The 18,285-nt window shown below is 43.7% G+C and overlaps 1 protein-coding gene across 1 annotated transcript in view; it reads right to left on the bottom strand.

Annotated features, from left to right (window-relative positions):
- CDH4 (cadherin 4) overlaps positions 1–18,285 on the bottom strand; it is a 406,749-nt gene that overhangs the window by 71,432 nt on the left and 317,032 nt on the right. The window contains exon 6 of the mRNA XM_085079451.1: positions 12,799–12,943. Within this exon, the coding sequence (XP_084935577.1) occupies positions 12,799–12,943 (145 nt within the window). The remainder of the gene's footprint in view (positions 1–12,798; positions 12,944–18,285) is intronic.

Below are 18,285 nucleotides of genomic sequence, written 5' to 3'. Positions count from 1 at the left end.
GAACATACATCCTATTTCAATCCAGCCAGCCAGGCAAGGCGAGGATTATGGAAATAGCAACACTGCTGAGAGAGATGATCTGGAAGGATGCTGATTACACATAACTGGTAGACAGAGAGAAGTCATGTGAGGGTATCTATGATTAACTTCTAATTCTTTCCGTGATTGCAAGTTTTAGGGCAGCATTTTTTGTCCTACAATTTCACAGATTCTCACAGGAGATTTTTTTTTCCCCATCCAATCACTGCATTCACATGCATTCAGAAGTAGAGTTTAATAGTGGAAAGCCCATCATACTTCTCAGCAGCTTCAGAAGGACACCATCAACATGCCCATACCCAGTGCAGGAAGCAACTGCCTGCTGCTTCCAGTTCTTGGAGAAACATCCACTTTTCGTGTCCCTCCCGGATTAAAAAATCCATTTCTGCAGAGCAAATACAACAGCTGCTGCCCAGCAGGACAGAAAATCAATGATTTGGTATGTGTGGCCAGTGATGTATTGAATTGTTGGTTTGTTTCTTGCTAATCATCAGTGTCTTCATTTGCCTTGCAAAAAACAATCCCTACTTTCTAGATACTGTCGGGAGTGCACTGAAGCACTGACAGGCTCATTAGCACTGGAGTTTGGCAGCAGGGTGTTCTGCTAAAGTGGGAAATTATCATTATGAGGGTAAAAGATGTTACTTGATTGGATGGACTCCTGCAGCTGCATGGTCCTGTGACCCCCCAGAGCTTGTGGGGCCCAGCTTTACACTTGTTCTATAGGTAGGAGGGAATGAGTAGAAGGGCAGAAGCACGCTGCTCACAAGGCAATCTGTAACAGTGGATGAATATAATGATATGAGACCGGAAAAGAGGAGTGGGAGGCAAAGAAAAACAGTGAAACCAGGCACAACCTCATTTTGTGATCACCAAACCCAACAGCATCCATGAAAAGAGGGAAGGTGCTGCTTGAACACGGTGCATTTGGGAAGTCTGAGCAGATGGAGCAACTTAACAACCTGCCGTGCTGGAGAGACGCAAAGTGGTCCCAGCAAGAACCTGAGCTGATTCAAGATTGAACCACACATGGCTCTACAGAAACAGCTGAGTTTGCTCTGCTCTCTGGGTTAGATGTGAGCCACTGGCAAACTCGAGGACGTGGCTATAGCAGCATCATGCTGTGTCACCTCTGGCATTCCCAGGACCCAGCCTGGTCACACTGGGAGCTGCCATGCTCCCAGGTCTGGAAAACCAGAGAGCTGCATCTGTTTGCAAAGGACTTTAAAAATACCCTGTGCTCTAAATGGGCAGATCTAGAAATGGCTGCAGCATTTTGCATCTTAGCCAAGTATGTAGGAAATCCCCCCAGTACCTTCCCCAACTCTGGGAAACCAATGTTTCTCAGTATTAGCAAGAAGTTTGTATTTTTGCACTTGTGTGAAGTGCTTTGCTGATCTTCCATCTGCCTCAATCAGGCTCTTTTTGTTCTCGCTGGTGATACATATATTCCTGGGAGTTTTCTTAGTTCAATAAGAATTATAGATTAAAAAATAAATGAATGTGTAAAGCAAATCTTAATGATGAATACATTCCTGTTTTTCTGCAATAATCCTGATTCACATTTGTGAAATGAAAACAAACTATTCAACAACTTTAACATTTTCCCGATCAATAAACTTCAGAAGACGGAAGGAGCACTGAATTGAAACAAGGCTGTGCAAGCAACAAATTTTCTCTATTTTCTCTACAAGCATTCGTTTTTTGCTCTTTTGCAAAACCAGTTATCACGAGACAGCTGATACAAATAATGAAACCAACCCTTAGATAACTACAGGGAAAATGCAAGGAGAAATTTAAATAGGAAATATGCTGAATGAGATGTTTGATTTGGAATTTATGTTATCTTAATGCATTCAATACTGAAAATATCTCTGAACAGAATGTCAAAACCTGGGGCTAATGAAAACAGAAGCGGAAGAGGAAAACAGAATCTATTTTAGGACATGTGCAGTCTTAGGACAGATTCCAAAAAACAGGTGGTATTTCTCGATGCATTTCTAGCTCAAAAAACGCTCTGAAAGTCATTTGGACTACAAGGTTCAGACAAGGGCACCCCACAATTGTGGTCCCTGCTCATGTGGGATGTCTCAGACTGTACTGTATATTCCAAAATCAGCCAGGACATGTGTGAAACGGTGGGTTCCCAGCTTGGCAGGGGAACCTGGCTGTGGTGGCAGGGGTGGGGGGATGGCAGCTATACCATGATGGAGAGCACAGAAGGTCTCCTTCACTCTTTCCCTGACCTTTTGGCTTCTTCCCTGCGGTGTAGCACTGGGCTGAGCAGGTCTGCTCTAGAGAAAAAGGACTATTTCAACAGCATTTGACCTACATCTCCATAAAGGGAGATGGGACTGAACCAATGTCTCTAAAGTCATGAACTGAGCACCAGGGAGCTGTATTTCAAGAGGCAATCTGCTCCCTATCTCCTATCTTTAATTTCGATTATGAAACCCAACCACAGAGAAAATAAAGAGAGGAACTTGGCATTAATTACTATCTTGTAACTTAATAAAACACCCTCTGCAAAGGGCCCTCTGTGGCTGCAGCACTTTGCAGCACGATGGAGCTGCAGCAGCCTCTTCCTTCCCAACTCTCCCAGGGGCTTCCTGTCTGACCACAGTCTGCTGTAAACTGCCTGCAAATTGCTTCTCCCTCTCCACAGTCTGGACAGTGGCTGGTAATTCCTCTCCCTTTCCTGTGTACACACTTTTCCCACCTGGCAGTGTTGACCAACAGCATCTCCTGCTCCCTGTGCTGAGGGCTCCATCCCTTGGGATGGCTCCCGAGGGATCAGCTGGGGTAACCTACACCCTGGCTGTGTTCCACTCAGTTTGCTCTGTGCTCAGCCTGTCTTTAAGCAAGATGTATCCTCTAGATGCCTGTGTGGTGCAGTGAGTGGCATAAACACAGATCTGTGCACAAGAGTGTTCAACAGAGCGATGTGGATATACACAGATAAGGTGTCTGACATCCTCTGGGTGCTGTAGAAATTCCTGCACTATACTCAGATGGTTGGTGGTGATTTACCTGCAATAAAAGTAAGTAATGTCATGCTTCCAAGTTCTTTACATGGAGATACATCTTCATGTACTTTATATTAAAATAAAGGCAATATATCCCCATATCCAGTCCCTAATACTGCACAAATTAGGCAAATATACAGTGGCAGAGTGCACAGCTCTAACACACTCGAGGATTGAAGCTGGTATTGTTTGGTCTTAAGTGACAAAGCACTGACTGCCCAATCTGGCCCACAGGATGTGTGTGTTTTGTGGAAATCAAAGTATTAACCACACCAGCCCTATATCCTACCCAGCCAGAGACTAGAGGTAGTTACTACAGACCAGAAACACTGAGAGAACTCCTCCAAGTCACACTCAAACTGTACTCTGCCAATTTTGCCTCAGATCCTGCTGGTGGGGATGAAGCTACAAGAATAGGTTAAACAAGAGTAAAAAGGGCAAGAGGGACTTTATGCTTTCAGTGTCTGAGAAAAGCATCACCTCTATTTTTCTGCTCTGCAGGGCTTCCTCTCAAGCACACTGACGACATTAAATGAATGCATAAAGTGCCAAAACTCAGAAATTTGCCCCAGCCTGTGCAGTGTATCACAGGATGAATACCCAGTGCAAATATAACAGATATATATCTGATATAACTGTATTAAGCTACACACCTGGCCTAACTCAGGTATGTAACCTGTTGAAAGAAAACCATTTCTCATCACATAAGGCACATGGTATGTTAAATAAAATACCAAACCTAGTACATCATGTCAATATTAAATCAAATTTGCTGCATGTTGAACAGCTCTTCCGAGCAGCAGATTGAATTACCATGCACAGCTAGTGATGACAAGATTACTGTGCATTAGCCTTCATTAACTAATGAAGAGTTCATATATCACCTGAGTTAAAATTAATGGATGGCATGACGAAGGAGATCTATCAATAAAAGGCAAGACCTCAAGAATCTGTAACTTCCCAATGCATTCCCTTTGATTTCCCAGAGACCATAATTTCCCAGATGTTATTTTGTCAAATGAGATGGTTTTGTTTCTAACCATGGATAACACACATGAGAGAAATGCTTGAAAGCAACCCTTATGGAAAATATTCCCATTGGATTAATTAAGGTTTCTACAGGATAGGCAAAATAATGCCTCACAGAACCTGGCAGGGATGGAAGCAAAGGGAGATAATTTATACCTGTACATTCAGTTTTGTTTGTCAATTTTAAAATTAATTGCATCTCCTTGTAAAAGACTGCAAAGAGATTCAAAGAGATTTTGTTAGGTTCACCATATCTCAATCCATCTGCACATGGTAAGGAAAAAGAAAAGCAAAACAAGAGAGATAGCTGCCCTGAGCATGTGTAAGCAGATAAGCACACAGTCATAAACAAATGTCCCTCCCCAGCCACTCTGGAATCTGAGAATCAGCTCAGCTCTTTGTAGCTCAGAGGGTCCCAGAGCACGCTGAGGACTGCTGATTCCCCTCACATCGTCTGCAATCTCTACTCTCCCATCTCTGCAACTTCATTCCTCCATAAAAATGGAGCTTTCATGGGTTTAAGGCACACAGACAATAATTTGGAACAGTTGTGCTCCCAAAGTCTTTGTTACAATTGCTTTATAATTGCCATTTTTCTAAGCTGGTTTGATATCCATTAGTTAGATTTAATGCATGTTGAAATGAAGAGCTAATGGGCACTTATCAGGAAGCCAAAAAAAAAAAAAGAAAACTCCTTTCACTTTGCCCTTTATCCCACATGTCACTGCAAAACCACATAATCCTGTCTTCTCCTACAGCATAAACAGAAAGCGCTAAAACTTCACCCAGTTTTTACTGATAATGCTGTTTCCCTATTTAGCTTTATCTTACAGTTTATGTTTTTAAATGGCTGGTAAATGGCTGCAGAATCATTAAAGGTTGGTTAACCTTCTCAGTCTAATTTTGACCTACAAGATACTTAATTTAATCATTCCCCCATAGAAAAGGATGGAATCATTATGTGCAGACTTGTGGTGATGGCCATATTACATTAGATCTTCATTAACCCAAGTTAATAATGGCTTTGTACTAATGGAAACTTCCCCTTACTCCTCATTTTTCCCCCTCCAAATTGGAAAGCTCACTTAGTGAATCCTCTGCATCTGATGCTAGAGAGAGAGAATAGTTAGAGTTGTTGTGGGAAGATTAAATACTGAAGAAGAGTGTAAAATCCACAATATTTCCTAAAACCAAAATTTTCCACTGAGAAGAGATTCCTGGTAACAGTTTCCCTTCCCCACAGAGGCTGGGAATCTCATGCTCCTTCTCATGGCAGGCACACTTCACCCTTTAGGTGATTTCAGTCATTGCAAGGAGGTCTCAGGGACAGAAAGACACACTAGAAAAGCAAAGGCATCGAAACCAAGTGACAATGACAAGTATGATGGAGTCCTGAAAAAGTCCTCAGAGTACAACTGAACTTTCTGTAGTGTTAAAGACTAAAGCATCTCTGCTAACAAATCTGCATCCTCAAGTCAAAAAAATGAAATGTATTCAACTGGTGATGTGAGCACTTCCACACACTCACTGTCAGGGGTTTCAAATGAATTTGGGTAGCTGACCCAGCAACGGTGCTGAGTGGAGGTGAAGAGAACATGGACAAGACATCAAGATTGACAGAAGTGAATGAAACTACTGCAGATGTAATAAATTGCAAATTTACTTAAATTAAACTGTATCCCACATGCTCTGGATAAAAAACTAAATAGAAGCAGCACTCTCCTTCCAAATGATATTCCTTCCGTCATAACTGATAGCTACTGTCATTCTCCTTCACTGTAATTTTTGTAATCATTGGCAAATTTTGACCTTTCAAGCAGCTAACCTAATTCATAACGGATGCCACTTCCTAATTAGCAGAGACATTGGATTCTCAGCTTCAGACAGGGCAAGAGCCAACCTAATGAGAATAAAGAGAGGGAGCAGGTCTGGAGAGACAACGGGGCGAGCTGAAGAGGCTGCTGTCACCCAGAACGGAAATAAAACCTCCTTATTGTTAAAAATGGAATAAATACCTCCGGAGAGCCAAGGAGCAGATGCACTGAATGCAGCACACACATGGCCCTTGCCAGATTTGAAAATCACTCCTCTCCAGCAGCCTGCAGCCTAGTGAGACCCCCTAGAGCAGAGAAATCCCACCAGTCAAACGTCAGGATGGGCAAAATGAGCAAATGGTTCTGGCTGCATAAATTCAAGAGGTGCAGCTTGGCTAAGCTCCTGCACGTGAATCCTCTCGATTTCCAGGGCTCATTCAAAGAAGGGGGAAGGCATGACTTAGGACAAGATATCCTGAACAGCACCACTGAACTGTGCTGAACAGCACAGCCAGGTTGCATGCTGAACTCAAAGCATGTGTGACTCCAGAATTCATGCAGACCCAGCTGCACAGAACCTGACACTAAAACATCCTCCACAATCCAAAAACATCCTCCAATCCAACCCCTGACTCTATAAGGTAGTACAACACAACATAAAACTATTTAATATAATATAAACGTTATTATATATATCATATTGTGCTATTTGTAGTTAAAAGGAGGCAGAGAGTTTACACTGTTCAGTTGTAACTCCCTCCTAGAGTGGTCTCAACATGATTTTCACTTTTTTTTCCCTTTACATCAACTTGGCCTTTTTTTTTTTTTTTTTTGAGGGAAAACCCATCAGTCTGGGGAATTTGCATTTTTTTTCTCACTTACAGTCCTATAATTCACTTCCTTGCTCTTGGGACTGGATGCTTCTGAAAAGGAAATTAAGAGCACAGATTTCATAAGCACTCACCTCGAAAGAAAATGGAAAGCACTACCACATGAGTCTGCAGAAAAACAATTTCTTATCTTAAAATTGGGCTCGGCTGAGCAAAAGAACTTGAAAAAGAATATTGTGTATCCTAAGTCTGTGTGTAATGTGTGAGAGAATAGAATCAGGTTGGGAAAAGGCATTTTTAATAGCATATAAAGTGCAAGGGTAAGAGCAGCACCTGCCCAGGGTGCAGAAAATGGCACTGCCATAGATAAGTACATTCAAGCTGGTGATAGACCCAGAAGGAATGCATCCAACCTATGAAGAGGTCTGGGATGAGTGGAAGAACCTGTTGAGTCCTACTCTGGCCCTCTGGAATGTTTTACCTGTTCATGATCTCTCTGAAACATTCAGCATTTGCATTATTTTCAGCTTTTAGTGCTACCAACCAGAATGTGTGTCAGCCCCATCCATGAACCTGTTCAGGAGCTCCCTTGAACTGGGACCTTCTCAAATGAAGAATTTTGAAATTAATTTACCTCCAAGCTGGAAAAAAAACCATTTTGGAATGTGTTGACTAGGAGCAGCACTATGGTGTTTTTGGAAAGGGTTGCAGTGGCAGAGATTCACTCCGTGTCCTATTAATTTTTAAAAATTAAACATCTTCTCTTCAGATCTCAGGCCCTGCCACCCAGCAACACCTGCTCTGTTCCTTCACTGAACAAACAACCTGCAGCACTCCAGGCATCTCTTCATGAATTGCACTGTCAGGCTGGAGAAGAGGAACAAGCCAGAACTGCAGAATCCAAATTCTCCCCATGAATATATATATGAATGCAACTATATGCCTTAAAAGATTAATTTCACAAGCCTTAAATTTCAGTTTAATTTGAAAACTAATTCAGCCTCATAATTGGCTTTCTGTTCAAATCACTGAGGCTAAAGATTTAAATTCTTAATATTCAGATGACTTTTGAGTTTCTGGCCCCATCTGTGCATTAGTCCATGGTGTTAATCTCGGAGGGAATCTCTGCTGGCATAGAAATAAAATAAACAAACTGGGACACTAGTAGAATAATCGGCTTTTAAAATCCTTGTGGTTTTTTTATATACTGCTTATTTTTCATGAGATTCCTTTAACTCAATTTGCCACATATAGATTTGGCTCCCAGCTATTTCATTTTTCACGTGGCATGTTATCAACAATTATTCTATCAGAGTCCCATGGACTCAGGAGGAGATGGAGAAATTTTAAATTACAACATTCCTCATGTAAGAAATATGAATATTCCTTTATTTTGGAGGACTCTATATCCAGCACTTTTTCACACCACTCCCCCAAGGAGGGTGGTAGGAGTAAACTATCCTACAGAACCCCAGGAGAATGAAGGAGCTGGATGAAACTCGAGTTTAAAAGAAGTCACTTGTACTTGTGCTATTGACTTGAAAGCGACCAAGATATATCCAGAGAGTTAGTGAAGTGGAAAGGATGAATGGGAATGGAAAAGGCCAGTCTGACAGGAACAAATTGTTTTGGAGAGATGAGTTAATTTTTGACAATCTTTCTGTTAAAACAAAATAGATACAACCCAGAGCAAAGCACTCAAGTCGCTGCAGAGCATTTCACATTGACCTTTTCAGAACTGAACACTTCAGTTAAGTAAGACATCCACATCCTTCCGTGAGGAAGGGTTTGAGGTGGTTACAGCAAAACTGAGCTTCTGCAGGGATGGAAATAATCCTTCTCCATCACACTGTTGTTTTGTGATTTAATTCCCTTTCTTCTTTTATATTTAAGCATTTTTATTCCATCTTATTGAGCAATTTTTTTTTGGAAACAGAAGTTTTTTGGTAGAGTTTTTCCTGAAAGAGCCCTCTGCAAGGACACTGCTGGGATCTTGCACACCCTGCAGTACCAGCAGGCAGCAACTGGTGCTGTACAGAGGGGAAAATCCCACTCTGAGCCCAGCTCCTTCCTGCTATAAGGAGCTGGGGTGGTGCAGCTCGGAGATGTGGCTTGGGAAAGGAGCAGAAGCCTCGCAGGGCAGGCGAGCTCTGCAGCCCTTCCCGCTCTGTCAGCGCTTGAAAGGCAATGCGCAGCTCCGCCAGAGCTCCGCTGATTAAGGCTGCCAGAGGGAGCAGGGGAATTTCAGCTCCAGCTTGCAGCTGCATTTTTAAAACTTGGCTGTGTTCTTCACATAGAGGCAAAGTTCAAAGAGGCAGAGCGTTATTCAACATGAGTAAAACACGGTCTTTTAAGATATACTTTCAAACGGTGGCGCGTTAAATCAAAACAACTCGTGGAGGGGGAGAGTAAGGAAGAAAGATGGTCCTGTGGAAAGGGAAATCCTGCATCACTACTGTTCTGCATTTTTGGAAGGGCCTGCATTTATGCATTTAAATTGCCCTGCTACTTGACCTGAGGCTAGATAAGCTAGAAATGCATTAAACTGTTTTCCAGAGAGTATCAGAGAAGGAAAGAGATGCAATTCAGTTTAAGAGCCAGCACATCTGAGGATGTCCAGGGGCCAGTTCTCACCACAGAGAACTCCACTAGGAGCGAGCTCCTGATTTGAAGAACACCATGCTACGGCTCCAGACACTATTTCAATTAAGTTATTATAATCTTAACCAGCAACAACAACCTATTGTAATTAATAATACTTGATGATTTCTTTTCTATTCTTGTCAAGGGTTGCTCCAAGGTGACTAGCAGAGAGCACGCTCCTTGGGAACCCAGGCTGAGTGCTCTGCAGGCTGGGAAGCCCCTTCACTTAAACCCCATCAGACTGTCTAATGAGTCTCTTCACACTGCTGCCAATTCTTCCAGCTCTTGGACAATTTTGTGTATTTGTATTCCAGGCTAAAGCAAACTTGCTCCTGCAGGAGGCTGAGTGCCCAGCAGTGTCACACCGTGCCGCAGGCGGGAGCATTCCTCCTCTTGCATTCCCATTTCCTTGGTTCTCTCTTTTGGCTTATTCACCATTGAGTCAGTAGGTCACATCTTCCTCGGCCACCTTCCATGCCCTGCCCTGGCCTGGCACAAACTGCAGCCCCCTGCCAGGCTCTGAGATGAGGTCACACTCTGTTCCAGGTCACCACATCCCCAAGCAGGGACCAGGCTGCGCTTCGCGGCACAGGATCCTCGGAGGCACAGCCCTGCCTGCTGTGCCCACACAGCCCTGCCTTGGCTCCATCCTGGACCCCGGGAGTGCAGGGACAGCCCCACAGGGCCCTTTCCTGCTCACTGGAACAGGATCTGCTCCATTGATCCTGCTGAAGCCTTCCCGGGGCTTTCCCCACAGCTCAAGGTCACTGCGCCCTGCTCGGGCTCTGCTCAACAGCAGATTTCTGATGGTCTCGCTCTGCAAAATTTCCATGGGTAGAGCTCGAGCTCCATATGTCCTTTTTTATCTGGGTTTTGTTTTATTAAATCTGGGCAAAATTCCGACTGACTTCAAACAGCCATTGGCTGCTCATTCTAGCTGCCCTCAGAGTCAGCAATTATTTGGGATACTCTAATACCTTTCTCATCAGAGGTGTGCAAAATTATTAAGAACATTGCAGATACTGTCGTAATCAAGTAATCCTGCATTTTTAATCACAGCCATTATAAATGGGCATATGGAAGATGTGAGAAATAACAATTGCACAGGATATCCAGGGAAGCATTTTCAGTCCTCAGGCATAGTTCAGCAGCACTGAGCAAAGGAAAATGAATGCTGAACTCCTGTAACATATAACAAGATTTTTTGGTTTGCTTGAAGCATGGATATTCACACGAATGCAGATATATTTTTATAGATGCATACACATCTCTAACTTACTGTTGAATCAGTATTGAACACATTTTGCTGTTACCTCAAAGAATATGCAGTGTCTTTCATTTGTCAACCACTGCCACAAATAATCATGAATTCTGGTCACATATTTTTTCTCTTGCAATGGCTGGTGTGGTACCTATTTAGCTGTTATAATATTCTGAGGCATCTTGAGCTATAAAAAAGGTTCTAAATCTTTGCAAGATCTACCCTTAGCTAAATACATTGTCTACACTTGACTCTGCACAAAAGAGGGACACATAACTCTGAGGCAAAGGAGTACACAGATATTCCCCTTAACTCCATGACCTCTCTACCATTTTCTCAAAGGCACAAGATCATGTTTCTTGCCAAGTACATGGAATGAGGGCCTCCAATACCCAAATTCCTAGGAGGCTCTACAGAAGCAAGGAAGAGAAATTCAATACTAATACAAACCTTTAAAAGAATACCGATTAAACAGGAAAGAGAGAGAAAAAAACCCCCGACAAATACATCAAAGACAAATGTAATTGCTTTTGAATAAAAACAGATTGCTTTCTACCTTCCTGCCTTAAAGGCAAGCACTCCAGCCTGGGATAGAGAATACCAAAAATCACTGCTAGAAGCAGAGGCACAAGTATTTTGCAGGCAAAATTATCCTGTTCTGATTTAATAGCTCAAAGGCTTATCTGGATTTCAGACAAGAAGAGGATGCAATTTACTGCTTCTTTGACAGATGAACAGAGCTAGTTAAAACATTTGGGAACACTTTGAATATTGATCTGTCCTCGAATAAGATGTAAGAAATTTGATTTGCTATGGAAATGTTGTATCAATCTTCAAACCTTGATATGCCCCAAAGTGGCCTTCAAATGAAAGCTGGAAAAATTCTCTGGGAAGATGTCATTAGAGCCATCAGCTCAGGGACTTCTCACGTTCCCTCCTCCAAGCAGGACCGGGATCAGGACTTTGAAGCTGGGGCATCACCACTCAAAGGGATCAGGAAGGGAGAATTATTCTTTATTCTTTAGAAATAATGTCACGTTCTGTCCCCACCACGTGTCCCCCACAGCTGCCCGTCCCTCACAGTGCTGGAAGACAATCAATCATGACTGTGAATCACCTTGTTAAAAACAGTGCCCACCGGAGACTTCCCTGTCACACCTCCGGCAGCAGAGCCGCCGTGATAAATGTTTGCTGACACAAACCAAAGTCACGGGGTGTTTAACCCCTCAGCTGGCTAACAACCAAGCAGAGAATCGAGGAAAAATCTCCCTCTGACTTCAGGAGACTTCCAATTGTACTGGTGATACAAAACAATTAATGTTCAAAAATGGATATTCTCATTTTAGTGATGCTCAGCAATGAGCTAAACCAGCCCTGCTCCCATCTTGGGAACTGCAGGGTTACACCACACTTAAATCAACAATAGAGTTGAAAATACAACATTAAAGACTTTTACAGCTCCTTTATTTTCCAAGCATATAAACGTGCTCATGGAAAAATAATCACTTTTCCACATACAGCTTACACCCTCACTAATATTTTACCCATAAATTTTCTGAAATTCCACTTAAGTTTTGCCCCATTTTACCCTCTGTTACAAAAGTCCGTGGGGACAGAGGATGAGCCTGCAATTTCAGTGGGAATATTCCCATTTCTCCAGGTTTGCATCAGGCCCCAAGTAAGAAAGTATTTCCTTGGGACACAGTTTCCTTTGGAGTCTGACTGGATGCCAGGTACTGAGTTGGCAAATGGCTGAATTAAATATCAAAGAGGTGGATATTGAGCATTTGAGACACAGGGTCACTGAAAGGCCATTGCCAGGCTGCCTTTCAGTGCTCTGTAATTAGAATAACAGCTCTGTATGTGTGCAATGAGGGTATGAGAATGACAATACAGAGCATTACTCTACAAAACTGCTGCTTTTACAAATTTCACAGCCAGCAAGGGACCACCAGGTTCCCTCCAGCCCAAGTCTGCACTTTCTCTTCATCCAGACCAAGAGACACCAAATTGTTCTCACCTCCATCAGTCTTCCAGCAGAAGCCAGAAAGGGCAAACCTCTCCCTCATCCCTGTGTTCCCAGCAGAGGCCAAGCCACCCCACCAGCTGAATGGCTGAAAATCTGCAAAACTTTGAGACTTTTTTTTCAACTGTACCTGGTTTAGAGCCTTCATCAACGGATCCATTATAGACTTGGTTGATGAACTCCGGCCTGTTGTCGTTCATATCAATCACGTAGATGTAAAGGTCAATAGGATTCTCCACCTTGTTTCCATTCATATCCACTGCATGAGCCCGGAGCTGGGAAAAAGCACAATGAAAGCACATCAGCAATTGGATTTGTTGCAGAATGAGAGACTGTTTTGCAAGGATTGACTTTACATCATAAATACTTTCTCAAAATTGAATGGAGCCGGTATCTAATTCCAGCAGAAAGCACTGACATGGCTTCCATCTACATTCGACTCACTGACAGTTTTTCAGGCCTTAATATAATATTGCAATAATATTTTAAAACAGTGATTGTCAGTGGAAACACTTCAGCTCTGGTGTAGTGATGCTATCTCCTTCACTGCTCACAGACCACTCTATTTTAATTTTTAAGACATACCAAACCTTGTCTGACAATCTGAAAAGCAAATTTTGCTTAGTTCCAAATAAAGTGAGGAAATTATTTTGAGGGAGACGTTTCTTATGGGAATCCACAGCCTTTTACACCCATAATAATAAGGATTAATAAGTGAAGAGGTTTCCGGATGACATTAATAATGTTTATTCTTTGTTTAATTCTCCAGGAACAGCAACAGCTACCAACCCCATTGCTCTGCACACCAAAAGACATTTTAAAAGTCCCTTTCCTTCAAATAATGGGAGCCCCTATGGCACTAAGAATGAAATTTCCTCAGGCTTGAATAAAATACCCAGTGCTGAGGCATTTCAATCAGCAGAGCCACACTGTTAAGCCCTCAGTTAAACTGGAACTGCGGCTTTATCTTATTAGCAATAACCATCAGTAATAATGCCCAGAAACAAGAGCATCTGCTTTCTGAACAAAAGCAACAGATACAGCATGTCAAAATGAGTAATTAATAAAACAAAGCAATCAACAATAGTCTGGAACAATCAGTAACCAGGTGAAAAAAAGGGATAGCTTTCTCATTAAAGGGAACAGATGGCTACTCTAAATGGTGTGCGGCTGAACGCGCTGCCGATGCCGATGGATTCGGGAGAGCTCCGACGGCAAGGGAAGAGCTGCACAGCCCCTGACCATGGCTGGCTGTGGGGAGGCACTGGCTGGCTGGGAGTGCTGCAGATTTTGGCCGTCATCCCTCTTCATTTCAGCCCCTGTGAGCACTGCTGAAGCTCCGCTCTGCCATGAGAAATGGGGATGGCACTCGGGATGGCTGCGGGACATCCCACAGGGCTGGTGGGCTGAGGAATGAAGGCTTCAGAGGACGTCAGCTTCACAGTCACAGAATCACACAATGGGTTTGGTTGGAAAGGACCTCAAAGCTCATCTAGTTCCAACCCTCTGTCACAGGCAGGGAACATTCCACTGGACCAGGTTGCTCCAAGCTCCATCTAACCTGTCCTTGAACCCTTCCAGGGATGGGACATCCACAGCTTCTCTGGGCAACCAGGTCTGGCTGGGAGAGCAGGGCTGGAGGACAGGGGACACTCCAGAGAAATGGAGGCCTCTGGTCCCTCCCAGCAGTTCCCTACACCATTGGGCTGCTTCTGGGAGTCAGAGCTGACATGCCAGGGAGGTCTCCAGCTCCGCTGATGCATGACAAATAAATGTGCTAATTGCATTAGCACTGGTTCCTGTCTTTCGCTTGCACTGCGCCAGTGATTGATGCAACCTTCCCCTTCATGTATGGTGCTCAGAAGTCCAGAGCTTAACAAAAGGAACTGCACACCATTAGGATGGGCTGGATTAACGTTTAATCAAGCAAAGAGAACAAACTGCCACATGAAATGAGCTGGGAGAAAAACATTTTTTTTTTTTTAGAGGAAGTTAAGCAGCACGTTTTCTTTAAAGCCTGAAGAAGCCCAGCTTTGCTTTCAATACAGGATGTACCATTTGTATTTCATGACTCTTAATATCTGCATTTCTTTCCTGCATAGGAACTGCTTTGGCTCCCACCTGTTGGGCTACCCTTCATCATGTCAGATGTAGCAATTCAATAACTTTACAGTCAGAGGTCAGACTGTCTTTGAAAAAAAGTAATTCGGAGCTAAAATTAAAGTTATTATCTTCAAACTGAGGCAGCACTGGGCTCTCTCTTACAGCATTTCCAGCAGCGGAAATGGTTCCATTCAGAGATAAAGCAGAGAGCAAAGCTGGTATCTCCCCCCTCAGATCTGACTCTCCCCCTGCAAATTTTTAATTACATTTGATAGCTTTTGTTTGAAATCTCCAGGAGTAAGGGATTTCTCAGCAATGCACATCTATCTGCTTGTTGCACTCACTGAGCACATGTACCCATCAGTGCTTTACTGCCTGCACTCAAGGCAAAAAAAATTCAATAAGCAAGACTCCAGGAATCTCATCAAATTCGTGGTGACATGCTCAAGTGTCACCTCTGTCCTGAGCCCAGCACCAGCACCGGGCTGAGCTCTGGGAGGGAGGGCAGTGCTGGGCACACTGGTGTGGTCACTGGTGTCTTCGCTCACAGCATCTGGGCTGCCAGGAGGATGGCACCCTCTCTCCTGCTCCTTTTTTTTGCCTGGCTTCAGTGAACGTTTCTACTTTTTTCCTTTTGTGCTTGTTTGCATTTATTTTCTCTGAACAACTCTCACGAGCCAACGCCTCCGTATCTTCCACAACACGTTGCTTCCCTGTGGTCAGTGCCAACCGTGGCAGAGGCAGAAGGGAGCCCTGAGCCAGAGGGTTGAATTTCAACTCAGCTCAATGGGAGTTCTTGTTAAAAACCATTCCTTGTTAAGAGACAATTCCTCATTAGAGCCCATCCTCAGCACAGGGAGCCAAGGAAGGAGGGACTCCAGGGGGGCAATCTGTCCACTGGGAAACTGCCTGGATCTCCAAGGCAGATCTATACTACATTTCCCTTCCTTAATTCATCTCCTCCCTTGTGCTCTTGTCCTACTTTTTGTATTCACGAGACATCCCCAAGCTGGACAGCACGCTTTGTTCTGGAGTCATTCTTCAGTCACAGAAATGGGGCTCATTTCTGTGAGGCCATCTGAGTCCATGTGATACTCCATGGCTCAGGCTGCCATCTGCTCCCACCTGTGACCAAGCCACCTCTGCCACCTCTATTTTGGGGCTAGAGTGATGGAGGGGATGAAGAGCAGATGCATGACAGTGCTTCGTAGCATCAGGCAAGGCACAAAAGGTGATGGTTGAGCTCCATCAGACACACGTATCATTTTGAGCTGGAAAACACACCAGTGAAAGGTCAGTGAGCATCACCTGGGCCACAGGACACATGCCAGACAGAGGTATTCAAATGGGAGCTGGTGGGTGGCTGAAGAGACACTTAAGAAACATTCATAAAGCTAGTTTGAAATATTTACATTTTCCCCAAGAGGAAGAACTTGACAGGAGCGAAGAAAGAATAAAATCAAATGAAATACCTTGCAAAGGATCCTGAAAAATTAATACATGTAGCCAACTAATCTCTAGCTGATGCATCACTCTGCTGTACCAGGCAAGGAGCTGGCTCGATATTCTTTAACAAATATTGTTTAAAAGTATGACAATTATTGCTATCACATTCAGCAGCAGCTACCACAGGTCTCTGAGGTTTTCCTACTGACAGTTTCCAGTGTAAATGTGGCTGTTGGCATACAAATGATTTGGTATCATGATTATTGATTACACTGGAGGCTGGTGGTATCTGAAGGTAGTTAGTCAAAGTCAACACAGTGGATTGTGTTAAATATGAATATTACTTAGGCACTAATACTACTAATACAAATATACATTATCAATCAGTGACAGAGCCTTTGAGCAATAAGCATACAATGTCATGCCTAATTTGTGTGCTCTTAATTGTGATTAAAAGTTCAATTTAGAGCATTGTGACACAAATGGCTGGCATTACTCAACATGGTTCAAAATACTGGAATTAGCTCTTGTATCCCTTAATTTGTAGTAAAATGGTTTTGTTCCTTCGCATTTAAAACGACTCTTTGTCAGTCTATAACCCATCTGTTCTGCTCCAGCCATTTCTGAGGGAGTACTTCATCAGCCTGATGCTGACAGTGCACACATGTGTCTGGAACTGGATTAGGACTTGCTTCAAAGTTTCCCTATAATGCACATTACTCGAGTATCATAAGCAATGATTACATACTGACACGTTTATGCTGATGTCTTTTGAAAACAGAGCTTGAAAAACGTCTGGGAAAACTAACCTACCAATTTTCTATCCCTTGTACTTGCCAGGCCTAACTGCAGCTTAACACATAAGCAGCGTCTGGATCAGAAAAGACATTCAGAGCCACTAATTCTGTCAGCAGCACAAACGGGACTTGGGGAGCGCAGTTAAATAAGGCCAGGAGAACTCATGCATATTAAATATTACTACCTGCTGAAACTTCTTTGGCATGCAGGGAACATTTTGAGGGCTGACTGCAAGGGGAGCTGCAGCACATGCCTGCCGCAGTGAGGTGGCAGAGGGATGTGGGGAATGTGACCCACGGATGTGTGTCCCCTGGCTGTGTGTCCCATGGCTATGTGTCCCCTGGCTGTGTGCCCCACAGATGTGTGTCCCATGGCTGTGTGCCCCACAGATGTGTGTCCCATGGCTGTGCGTCCCTTGCCTGTGAGTCCCGTGGCTGTGTGTCCCATGGCTGTGTGACCCATGCATGTGTGTCCCATGGCTGTGTGTTCCATGGCTGTTAGTCCCATGGCTGTGTGTCCCATGGCTGTGTGCCCCACAGACCTGTGTCCCTGGGCTGTGTGTCCCATGGCTGTGTGTCCCGTGGCTGTGTGTCCTTTGCCTGTGTGTCCCACAGATGTGTGTCCCATGGCTGTGTGTCCCACGACACTAATGATGCTGGCTTGGCTCCCAGGGCATCACTCAGAGCCACCTGTGCAGTTCCCCACCCCAACGTGGTGCTGGTTAAGTGGCTGCAGAGCCCATTTCGCTTTTCTCTGCTCATATTTTCAGCTGACTCTGCGTCTGGGATGTCTGCAAGGTCCCTGGAGAGTTTGTGCTCTGGTTTGTAGCGCAGACAAAAACAGATGAGGCCAAAATACAGCTGGACTTGCCATCACTGGGAGTGCCAGCACACTCCACAGCACCTGGGCAGGGGCTGTGAGTCCCAGAGGCACACACTTCTCTGCATACTTCAAGCTCAGAATGATCCTCCCTAAAAGTTCAAGAATGATCACAAAAACAGGGCAAGTTCTGCTGCAGAACTCCTCATCTAATTAGAAAAAAATCTGTTTCACCTTAGGGAATGAGGCAGGTTTCATCAGACAAATGGCTTGCTGAATGCAGGGAGAGTTAAAACACTAGTATTTTAAAAATGGTAGTCCTGAAGCAATACGGATAATTATGCATAAGAAAATATGTGTTGAAAATGTGGGAGTTAATGAAACAGAACTCTTGATATGTAGCCTCACAAACACTTGCAAATTATTGTTCTTTCTTTTATAATTAGTTTTT

The sequence above is a fragment of the Lichenostomus cassidix genome, chromosome 20, assembly GCF_008360975.1.
Source record: "Lichenostomus cassidix isolate B80296 chromosome 20, HeHo_3.0, whole genome shotgun sequence".
In the NCBI taxonomy this organism is placed as follows: Eukaryota; Metazoa; Chordata; class Aves; order Passeriformes; family Meliphagidae; genus Lichenostomus; species Lichenostomus cassidix.
This window is presented reverse-complemented; position numbering and strand designations above follow the sequence as displayed.